At 33.2% G+C, this 11,623-nt stretch overlaps 2 protein-coding genes and 1 long non-coding RNA gene across 5 annotated transcripts; all 3 read right to left on the bottom strand.

The window, feature by feature from the left end:
* Window positions 1-117: 117 nt before the first annotated feature.
* On the bottom strand, window positions 118-2,940 carry LOC9321561 (OTU domain-containing protein DDB_G0284757). 3 transcript variants are annotated; one of them, XM_021031062.1, is made up of 10 exons: window positions 2,658-2,940; window positions 2,095-2,332; window positions 1,864-1,937; window positions 1,603-1,657; window positions 1,426-1,500; window positions 997-1,070; window positions 857-905; window positions 578-662; window positions 429-485; window positions 118-333 (listed from the first exon to the last, which is right to left on the bottom strand). In XM_021031062.1, the coding sequence occupies exons 2-10, from the start codon at window positions 2,302-2,304 to the stop codon at window positions 275-277; spliced, it is 738 nt and encodes a 245-aa protein (XP_020886721.1). In that variant the 5' UTR covers window positions 2,305-2,332; window positions 2,658-2,940; the 3' UTR covers window positions 118-274. The 3 variants fall into 3 exon arrangements, with proteins under 3 accessions (XP_020886721.1, XP_002883350.1, XP_020886722.1); XM_002883304.2 differs by having other exon boundaries at window positions 118-318; XM_021031063.1 differs by having other exon boundaries at window positions 2,759-2,930.
* Window positions 2,941-6,304: 3,364 nt separating this feature from the next.
* Window positions 6,305-7,406, bottom strand: LOC110229915. The gene is made up of 3 exons (XR_002333216.1): window positions 7,305-7,406; window positions 6,782-6,847; window positions 6,305-6,505 (listed from the first exon to the last, which is right to left on the bottom strand). It is a non-coding gene; the product is annotated as an uncharacterized LOC110229915 (long non-coding RNA).
* A 552-nt stretch (window positions 7,407-7,958) lies between these two features.
* On the bottom strand, window positions 7,959-11,041 carry LOC9321560 (UDP-glycosyltransferase 82A1). The gene is made up of 3 exons (XM_002883303.2): window positions 10,462-11,041; window positions 8,489-9,144; window positions 7,959-8,381 (listed from the first exon to the last, which is right to left on the bottom strand). Exons 1-3 carry the CDS (start codon window positions 10,925-10,927, stop codon window positions 8,118-8,120), a joined length of 1,386 nt encoding a protein of 461 aa, XP_002883349.1. The 5' UTR covers window positions 10,928-11,041; the 3' UTR covers window positions 7,959-8,117.
* Between the last annotated feature and the right edge of the window lie 582 nt (window positions 11,042-11,623).

Below are 11,623 nucleotides of genomic sequence, written 5' to 3'. Positions count from 1 at the left end.
CATTATGGTCCATTTTTTAAAATATCACAACCAATATTTTGATGATGAGATTGTTTGATGATGATAGTTGTATTTTCGTTATGATTCATCATTTCCAAGTAAACTTACGGGAAAAAGTCAATAGAAATGATTAATAAAGGTATTTAAAATAATATATATATGTTTACTCTTTTTCTTTTACAATGATAAGCATACAACAAAGTAAGGTTATTGCAAAGTTCACACACAAATTTGAGGAAAGTAGTATACATTGGAGATGAACTTAAATCCAATACTAGAAGAGCCAATGCTTCCTTCTGGGTTTTCTTGTTGGGACATCTGGAAGAGCAAGAACTACTCAGATTGAGAATCAGAAGCCATGGAGATGATTAGTGAATGATAATAAGTTACTTAAAAAGCAGAGTTGAATGCAGGAAACTGTGTTTTACCTCCGTTAGCGTATAGCGAATTGTAATGCACTTCACTCCAGAAGCTAAGCCAAGCCTCTGCAGAACAGTAGAAGGATTCAAACAAGACGGTAAGGACCGAGTAAAGTTGGCTTAGTTAGAGAGAAAAGGAAGAAAGAGAGGCTTTGTACCTCTAAGAGGGTTTTTGTTGTGAGGAAGAATCTCGATGTAGGATTGATCCCGAAAGGATGTGACTAAGCAGATCTTTGCTTCGAACTACAGTAATGCTGAGTCAGCAGCCAGTCATTCAAGTAAAAAAGAACGAAATGTGAGCGAATAAAAGGTCAAATTTGCGATGATTCCTCAAAATGCAGTTGCTCAATAGAAGATCTGATCTTTAAGGTATGTTTGTAAGAATTTTGTAGTCTATAATAATAAACTCAAAAGATGGTATCTCTTCTAAAACTTACTCGATCTGCAGCAGCTTGAAGAGTAACATGATCTCCCCATTCACCATGTCTATTCGCATCCAAAATGCATCAGCAAAAAGAATGAATCAGAGAATAATTTATCACTCGTTGACACAATATCAAAAAGAAAAATGTCTCACTTTTTCATCTTCCTGGTGTAGTGTCTGTATTTCATTGGCACATATTCTTCGTATAACTTCCGTTGTTGTTTTAACTAAAAAAATGCACATGCTAAGTTAGAATAATTGCAGTAAACTATTAAGTAGTATCTGGCCTAAACTAAGGAAATTGGTGTTGTGATGGGAACTTCAGGAAATGAGCTAACTGCTAAAGCCGAGAAAAAAAGTTTCAGAGATTGAACGCCAGTCAACAGAGACAGGAAAGACAGCTTGAGGGGTGTTTCTGAGGAATTTTCAGAAGAAGCAAGAGTTTATGAAATAGACCCAGTCTATATAATTAAACACATTCATCCCTGAAGGCACTGACTAAAGAATTAGACATTCTTCCCAGAACAGATCTATAAATTTGTGAACAAGAAACAGAGTTGCATTATGGTTCTCAGACAGTACCTGCTTTACAACATGCTTCCTTACATGTTTATGGTAATCTGCATTCCGGAAAAGCTGGTCTGCTAAAGCTCGAAACTGGCAAACAAGTATAACATATGATATGACAGATAAAATCACTACAAAATCTTTTGAAGAGTCCACACAAGGTCTATATAGATGTTGTTCCTTTCAACGTACCTGGCAATTTCCATCTCCCTCCATTTGTAATTCGGCTAACCCATATGTAGCCAACCTGGAAAAAAAAAGAGAGACCATCATAAATGATTTAGACGAAAAGTTCAAAACGGATGTTCTAGAGCTATATATATTCAAAGCACCTAGTTTTTTCTGTCTAAGCTTTTTGGCAAATGAATAATCAAATCAGCATCAAATGAAGAATGCAATCAAGGTAATAAAACATGAAGACACGAAAGAAAACATGGATAAGAAGATAAGAACCTCCCAGAGAGCAGCTCATGGTCTAATGTTGCATCATTTATATCGGGTATTTCCCTGTTAACCCGAGGAGTATGCTGCCAATACGAAATTCCACAGGATACAAAGCAAAAAGTTACTCCCAAGTATAGGATATTCAAAGAATTTGCACTAATAGACACTAACATTAACAGTAAGTAGCACACATCCAAGCCTATATACATATGGAAATTAGTTAAAAGATGTTTATCATACTGGGATAGAATCCAAATGAGATAATCTCTTCCCAAGCTTGCCTTCTCTTCTTAAGCTCTCATCTTCTGCTAATATACGTGCAATGGTTTGATCATCATCTGTATCCGCCACACTGCTACTAAAACTCGAGTTAGAGCTCGCACTTGTACTGCCGCTTGCTCTTGCACTTGTACTTGCACTTGCAAATGGATTCCTATTGTTTTCATCCATTGTATCTGGACCCTATACTAAATACAACCTAGGAAGCAAGACAAAGAGTATCTCTTTAAAAGGATAACCATAATCTTGAGAAACTAGTATCAATCCAATACCATTAACCAACCAAATCCAATACCATTATCACCTAACATGTTGTAATCTGTAACAAAAGAAGACAACTTTTGATTCAATCACACAAAATTACAGTAACCAAGATCAAAGATCACACTCATTCAATAACCCAAAACAATCTCAATTCCCACCAACGATCTTGAAATGTTGCCCACTACTAGAAACGTAATTCTCCAAGATTTAAAACCCTTAAATCTGAGCATATAAAATCAACAAAAGTTTCATATAATTACCAACAAAATTGGGTTGCTTGACTTGGCAAGCTCAATTTTTCCCAAATCGATCAGCCAAAGCAAGAGGAAGAGAGAAATCGTTGAAGAAAAGAAAGAGACACCTAAGAGATAGAGAGACGTCAGCGACGAAAGAAGCTAAAAAGGTTTCTTTTTTTCCGATGCGATTGATTACTGCAGACAAAAAAATGGATACTTTCGTTGGTCTCAGAGATGTTTTCTTCTTCGTCAGATTTCCTCAAGACTTCATTTTTTTTTTTCTTCTTCTTTGGCGGTCAAAGAAAACGTCACCTTTGCGTGTCGTTTAATTATTTTTGTCCGCGTTTCGTTTTAATTATTTTCAGCTAATCCTTTTTTATTTGTGTGTAAGAAGAATATTATTGCTTTATTAGTGTATTTTTTTCTGCAAAATAAACGGCCTTAAAAGTAATGAAAATTCTTTATATATTAAAAGAAAAAGTACAAAGAAAAGATTATAAAATTAATAGTTAATTATCAGATAAAATTAGTTATTAATATGTTATTTTATCATTATGTTTAATATACATTTTCTTGTTTGATAAATCAATGATGCGTTAAATAAACTAGACAATCTATAAAATAAACTAGACAATTAATCTATAAATCACACATTTATGATGTTTACAAAAAACTGATTAACTTAAATCCTTAGAAAACTTAAAACTTTTCACCTCACCAAAAAAAAAAAAAAAAAACTTAAAACTTTCACTTGTAGTGTATATGAGCGAATATTGGCCAATCTTTTAAATACAAGATAATTGGCTATGGTATAACTACAATCTAATATAATATATTTATGATTATATAAAGGCGTATGAGGAAAACGTTGTGCAAGACAATGTCGCAATTTTTTCGCTTAATTTGTCAACTACTTTTAATTCGTTCAACTTAAAGATGATTGACATGCGTGCACCATATAAGACCAGATCAACTTATCTATTTTGATTCTTGATATATGAATACTGATGGCTCTCCAAAGAAATTTGTATCCATTTAAAAATATATATTTATTGGTCACTAGAGTCAAATATATTCGTTAATATGGTTAAAATATGTTCCCACAGTACTCATAAAGTATTATTAAAAAAAATTTTTATGGGCTTGTAATACTTTAAAAATATCACCTATGGACTTGTAATACTCTAAAAATATCACCTACTAGATGTTAACCCGCGGTACACCGCGGGTCTATATTTTTATTAGAAAAATTTATTATGTTTTGTTTTAAGATACTCTATAGATATATATTATTGTTTTGTTTAATTTAAATGTATAATATACCGTGAGACGAAATTTTATAGATAGACGTAGTATAAAAATAATAGATTCAATTGTATGATTTTGAATAAGATGCTGATTTAACCCGTTTTATACTGATTTTACTCGCGGTATACCGTATGCTAAATTTTAAATAATAAAATGAGGATTTAATATGTGTTATAGCGATGTATTAGTGATATTTTAAATTTATATTAATATCAATCCTAACCAAACCCGTGTCATACAATTCGTCCCGTAATATTTAAAATATTTTATAAAAACTCAAAAACCATAGCTAAATGGGCAAACAAAAGCCAAAAAATTTAAATATATCAATTAGAAATATTTGAATTATAAATTTTTGAATTAGAAATTTTTGAATTTAATTAGAAAAGATTGCTCCATAATTTTAAATCTTACGTATTTAATTTATTTATGAAGATTTGATATTTGAATTTATTTGAGAACATTACTTATTTTTAGCAATTTCAGAAAAAGACATGGGTTAAAGCTTGAACTGATCCGATAATTAAGGTCTGAATTAATAGTTTTGCACCGGCCTTGTTATTTTATTTGTATTTTCTAATTATTTTATCACTATTCAAACCTTAATGATCCATGTAATTACCACTAACCTATTATTGTTATATAATCACAAATATTAAAAATAATATGTTTAGAACTGCCATGAAAAAAAATTTAAGTATGCAACTTTCATTAGTTCACATAATGAAAAAATAAACACATAGAGTATTAGAACCCAATAAAAAAAATCATGTCTACCAATTTTGTAAAGACCTACATAACCCAATTTGTTTTTATTCAACTCTCTCATATACCCAAAATGAAAAACTTAGAAACGGAAAGTTCAAACTCAATCATCGGTGGTTTAGCAGATGAAGTCACCGTCGTTAACGGTCAAAGTAACGGCTCCGTCGATCTGAGCCTTGTTTCTTCAAAGCTGCAGCAAAACGCATGGATCTACTCTCTGTGTAGCGTATCAAGGAGTTCCCGGCGTGTATTTTGAAGCTACCACTGGAAAAGCATATCCGAAATCTGAAGATATTCGGTGTGATCAATTCGATGTTGCGTTTCAGGCGGTGGAGCTTTGGATCGCTGATCGTCTTGTTTTGCCAATCGAAACCTAAAGAATTACGATCTCCTCCTCGTCACCATCTTCACATCGTCGACGAGGTTTAGATCCCGGTTCACCACTGTCTCCTAGCTCTTCCCGGAGTCCGTACAGATTGCATCACGTCTGCGATTTCTCATTTTCTATAAAACTGGTGAGTTTTTATTAGACTAATTAATGAAAGGTATTTATATTGTTTTGAGAATACTATAGGGTTTTGGATGGGTGAGTTCCTAAAATCTTGCTGATCAAGTACACAATATCATCAAAATCTTTTATTTTTGGAATTGAATAATTTTCTTGCAAATCTCGAAAAAAAAAGAAATATAGGAAAGATAATTATGAGTAATTATTTGGGATGACAGCCAATGGTAGAGATTTAGAAGGAAAGCGAGAGATTTTTGGCAACAATTTTTGAACGTAACATCTTTGATCTGGGAGAGATTTTTGGAATATGCTTATACCAAAATATATGTGTAATTATCTACATTAATGACGGGTTTTTTTAGATTTCCTTAAATGTCTTATCCAAGATCCGGATATAGTAAAACCGAGTAAAACCCGGATCCAAATTATTAAAAGCAAAAAACCCTGCAAAAATATATATGTAGATTGTTATTTTGATTTTAAATTTATTGCAATTTAAATGGGCAATTGCCTATATTTAATCTGTTATTGTAAAAGAAAAATGACATAGCTTATTATTAGAATATTAAACAAATTTATTAACATAATATATATATATATATACTGTTAAAAAAATAAATACGTTTTTTTCTTTATAATTTCATAATATATGTATATATTGTTAAAATCTGGACATTTATTATGAGCATAAATATAAAAACGATTTTCCATTAAAATCGGCTATTTATTAGGGTCATTAAGATGAAAGATATTAAGACAACATGGCTTCATTTATTAGTTTGAAATTAAGACAACATCCCTTAAATTGCTAATCCAAGATCCGAATAGACTAAAACCCGGGTCAAATCCGGATCCAAAAGAATTAAAGCAAAAAAGTACTATAAAAATGTATATGTAGATTAAAAATATACATGGTCTAAGAGCATGCACATAGTTGATACTCTATGAGTATCATTAACATTTTTTTAGTATTAATTTTAATGTTTGTTTATTGTTTGAGATTTTTTATGATACTGTTGATAAATTTGTTTACATTGGTGAAACTGGTTTAAGTATCATAAAAAAAAAAAATTATTTGCAAAATCAAAAATAAATATATAAAAACATAAGATTAGAAAATGTAATATTACAATCCAAAAAAACTTGGTTTCCTTTCAAAAATAAAGTATAAACTGATCAGTATACCTAAGAAACAGAACCAAGAACAATTTCAAACCAAATAAACATTAGTACATTCAAACTATAGAACACAGAAGTCGTCCCACTTTGTAGGAGGCTTAGGCCATGGAATCTGGGAAAAAAGGAGAGGGTTAGCATACTTTAGTACATTCAGAAAATAAGAGATGAGCTAAAATATGAACATGTTCTAGTCTTTTGGATAAGCTCATACAAGAAATCACTCGTTTGCATTTCAAACTGGTTATATCCATGTGGTGCATGAAAATGGAGAAAGTGGAAAATAAAAGGAAGATCTTACATGTTTCTCTCTACAACATAACCAAAGTAAAGTCATCATAAGATTCTAACATTCTCACCAAAACATTACTTCTTGAGTCAGGGAACTTACTTGTTGAGTCTTGGAACTGCACTCGATATAAGCAGCTGCACCAATTTGCTTTCTCAGTTCCTCTCCCTATATCCACAAGTCATAAGCTTGAGAAAGCGTTTCAAGTCTAAAAGATTCATTTTCAAAACAAAACCTATAGCGAAATTACACATATATACCTGACTAGATGTAAAAAAAAATCCGGGTTTCTTTACCCACTTAACTCCTCTAATTTGTCTCATGGTGACGAAGAATATCTTCCACAACTCCTTAAAACCTACTCACTATTTGATTCTCATCCATCAGCCAACTAAAATTTGCATAAACCCAATCCGTTTTTCTCTTTGGCAATTTATCAAACACCTTGTGTGCGCTCAGCAAAACCAAGAAACTTTGCAGCCATAAACCCATTCTTATCAAACCCAATCAAACAAATCTATTTCTTGATTCCAATCCTATGAATCTAAACCAACAACCTTGTATTTCTCAAGCTATAACACGACGTCCCTTCATATTTTTCTCGGATGAAAGAACAGAACATTACCGTGGACGATGGAGAAGCTTGAAGTTCAGTCCATCATCGTTAAGCACAAGCTTGATGTTCTGCAATGTCTATAAGTGGTTCCAGACACGAGAACAACAAGACCTGGCTCAAGAAAAGAAACAAACGTTACAGAATTCTCAACATAGAAACAATGGAATTTTTTGCGAGTGAGATAAGGATGCCTTATTTTGGTCATGGAAAAGCTTATTTCATCGGTGATATCGTTCTCAAGCTGCAGCAAATTGTCCTCCATGAATGAAACTGAGACTAAAGTAACTAGAGATCCAATCGCAGCAACAACAACTGCTTCTTCCTCCTCTGTTATTCCTAACCGAAGCAGCTCCGTCGCTCACAGGGAGATTGGTTTGGTACTGCGATTCTCCACGGCGACAGATCTACGTCGTACCGGCCGGAGCTGAGAAGAAATCGGCAAATTGCCGTGAGAGAGGAGAGAAAAAATCGAGAGAGAGTAAATGATTTTTTTTTTTCTCTTCTGTCGGCAAAAAAATTTTCTGCGACCAATCACGCCCTGCCACGTCACATGATACCCAGTATCATGAGTTTCACTGGGATGATACGGATCAGACCCATAAAACATGTTTGGTCTATTTAAAAATAATAAATTGGCTTATGATACTCTTAAAAGTTCTCCTATGTACATGGTCTAAGGCTTCATACCAAATATTTCACCAAATAAAAACTTCAACAGTCGAATCAAAACATCATTGATTCAAATAAAAACCTTACATTTTCACGTAATTATTTTGAAGTGGAACAATGAAAATGTAAACATTATGGTACTACTTCGCTCGTCTATTTTATTTCACTTTTAAAAAGTGTAAAATTCATTTCCGAATTCAAACGAGCTTCATTCCCCATTGCTTTATCTCTCAACTTCTTCAATCTTTCACCCATATTTTGATCCTCCATTACTTTCCTTAGCCCATCTTCAACCTCCTTCTCTCCAAACCCGCTCAATCTCACCCCAATTTTCCACACGTCCACGATATATTTACAATTCACAAACTGGTCTCCGGCCACGGGATAACATAGTAGCCTACGAGAACTTGCCACCGCCTATTGTACAAGCAATGAATCAAAATTAAACACACATTGTATTTATATAATAGGTACCAAAATCATATAATACATGTTAGATGATTATACAATACTAGTGTATGTACCTCCATGGTCGAGTTCCAGCCACAATGAGTCACGTAACATCCCACAGAATTGTTTTTAAGAATTTCAAGTTGCGGTGCCCACGAGACGATCCTTCCTTGGTTTTTGGTAATTGTGACTCTATGCACGAACCCTGGTGGTAGTCCCTCCTGCCACACCCGGTTTAGTGCCCAAAGAAAAGGTCTCCCTGAAGCTTCTAACGCCAATGCCAATGTTTGAATATTTGATTCTCCTATAGGAGAAACCCAACTTCCAAATGATATATAAATGACTGAGTTTGGATTTTGTTCTTGAAGCCAACCAAGACAAGAAATGTCTTCTTCCCAAAAACTAGTCTTGGTTATAGTTATATTATTTGTTGCTTCTTGGTTATGCAATGGACCTACGTGAAGGATTTGAGGGTTTTGACCATTGTTTTCTTTGTTGAAATCTTTAGATATTTTGTAGGATGCTTTGTGGTTGTTGACATCATCATATTCATCTTTAAAGGAGTTTGCCAATATCCAACGGAGACTTTTTGTTCGTTCTAGAGTTCTTTGCCAGAACTTGAATCGATTTTTATGAGCTTTCGGAGTTCCGATCAGCCACGGTAGATCTTCTGCGGATAGGAGCGGTTGTTCTGGCAGGACTATTGGTTTTTCTAGTTGACGAGGACAGCCTGCACACCAATGTTACAACTGTCATTAATATGCAATAATGTGTAGTAACCATAAAAATATGACGAAAGGAAATAAAATAACAAAGGAAATCAAAATATGTTCTCAAGTTAGTTTGGAAAATTGCTTCATCAAATTAATGAGACTAGTGATGGGTGTTTCTTGTTCATATGGTTGGATTCATGGTTCCCACTAAAAATTGTCAAGCCACTAAAAGTTTTACTTGACAATTTTCATGTTGTATATATGTATGTATATATATATAATATCATTGAATGATCCAATAATAAAACTCTTTTTTGAGTAGTCACTTAAGACTTTGTAACTTGCACTTTCATTTCTTTATCATCGCATTCCAATGATTGCATTTTCTGGGTAACCATATACTCCCTCCGTTTCGTTTTAGTTGTCGTTTAAGATTTTTTCACACAAATTAAGAAAAACATTAAATTTTATGTTTACCCTTTATTAATGTATTTTATAAAAAAATTCATTGCCTAAAACATTAAAACAGTAGAGATAAAACTGGAATTTTTACAAAACATTTGCATTGAAAACGTAAAACGACAACTATTATGAAACATAATTTAGATCATAAAACGACAACTAAACTGAAACATAGAGAGTAATATATAATCCAGTAATTATCAACTACAAATGTTCTGTTTAAAAACCTATGTTGAGTGACTAATTAAAAACCCTATATTGAACCCCAACGTGAGTGGACAACCAATTACCATGATATATTGTTCTTTTTATAATGGATCTACCGAAATATTGATGGCATTTATATTTTATGATTTATATGCATGCATGTGTAAAAATTAGAGTATTATTTTTTGTCAACCAAGAATAAAATTAGTACATTATACAATGATATGATCCAGCATAGTGTTAGGATAAAGAATTATAGAGTTGTTGTTTACAGCCCGGTCCTTGGATATTTGGGGCCTCAAGCATATTTCAATAATATAATTTTTTATTTAAAACTATTGTTAAAAATTTAAACAAAAACTATAGAAGACGAGATTTGAACTCAAGATTTGACACTAACTTATTAACTACATAACCACTAGGCTAAGCAAGTTTTTTTGTAATGTGGCCCTAAAAACTTTATTATATTTTGTGACCTAAAGCAGATGCTTTGCCTGCTTTATGGGTGGGCCGGACCTGGTTGTTTATGATCCGCTAAGTTATAAATCACAATAATATATTAAAAACAACGTGGTATGTGATTTAACCTTTGTATTTTTATTTTATTTTATTTTATTTTTTTTTAATATTTTTTTTAACCTTTGTATAAAAATAATGCAAACTACCTTTTTGGGAAACTAAGCCTGTCCGTACTAGCTCCGGTATTGCTTGGATCAAACGGTAAGCAGCGAACATCACCGGCCAGAATCCAGCGACCGGAACACCACACCGATCAGCCACTCCGATAGCCCACGAAGCCAGCAAATCAACCACGACACAAGCCACACCCAAGTCTTCTTCTAGTAGGAGCCGTTCGAGCTGAGAGGGCATGATGTTCTCCATCGAATTCTCTATCGAGAAGAAGTCCGAGGGAGGTGCGTCCGGACGATCTTGCCCGTCAGATAAGGCTAAGAACGTGATCCCAAGATCCACGTTAGTAGCCGAGATCCGACGGTGGATAGACTCGGGAGTCATAACGATAGGGGCGAATCCACGGCTAAGGAAAGCCGATGCAAGGTGGAGCATCGGAGTAACATGGCCTTGCGCAGGATAAGGGACGAATATTATCTTAGGCTTTTGTGTTACTTTCATATCTTTTTCTTTTCTCTTCCTATATTTTTGAGTTTTGGTATAGTGTGCTTATGTTATGTGTTATATAACAAGGAAGATGAATGGCTACAGAATTCTTAATTTAATTGTTTTCTTCACACCATGCATGTGCTCAGTGCCGGTCCGAGCATTTGTGAGGCCCTACACGAAAAATAAAATAATGTCCAATATATTTATAAGTTTTAGGGCTAAATTTTTTTTTTTGACCTATTTTTAGTAAATTATACAAAAATAATGATATTTTGAATATTATTACATTCAAATTTAATTGTTTGGGCCCTATTTTATTTATTTTTTTCGAAAAAACTTTAGTTTTTACTAAATATTTTCATTTTATGGGCCTTTTTACCAAAAAAAAAATAAAAAACCTTAAAAAAAAAAAAAAATTGTGGTGCCCCAAGCCACCGCTTGGGTGGCCTGTCCTGCGGGCCGGTCCTGCATGTGCTATATTGATCGACTCTAGCAATCCGTACATGCATGGAAATATGGATACACGTATAATCCACAGACCACAAATGAATATATATATTTTTTTTTTTGTCAAACACAAATGAATATTTGTTTTCATAGTTAAGCATAAAATATATGTAATTATTTAGAAAATGGTGACTCAAACACAATAATATTGTGAGGAAGACTGCTACTTCCTCATTTTTCTAGAAGCGCAGAATTTATATA

Source organism: Arabidopsis lyrata, assembly GCF_000004255.2.
Source record: "Arabidopsis lyrata subsp. lyrata unplaced genomic scaffold ARALYscaffold_3, whole genome shotgun sequence".
Taxonomy (NCBI): Eukaryota; Viridiplantae; Streptophyta; class Magnoliopsida; order Brassicales; family Brassicaceae; genus Arabidopsis; species Arabidopsis lyrata.
Note: the sequence above shows the minus strand (reverse complement) of the source record. Positions and strands in the feature narration are given on the sequence as shown.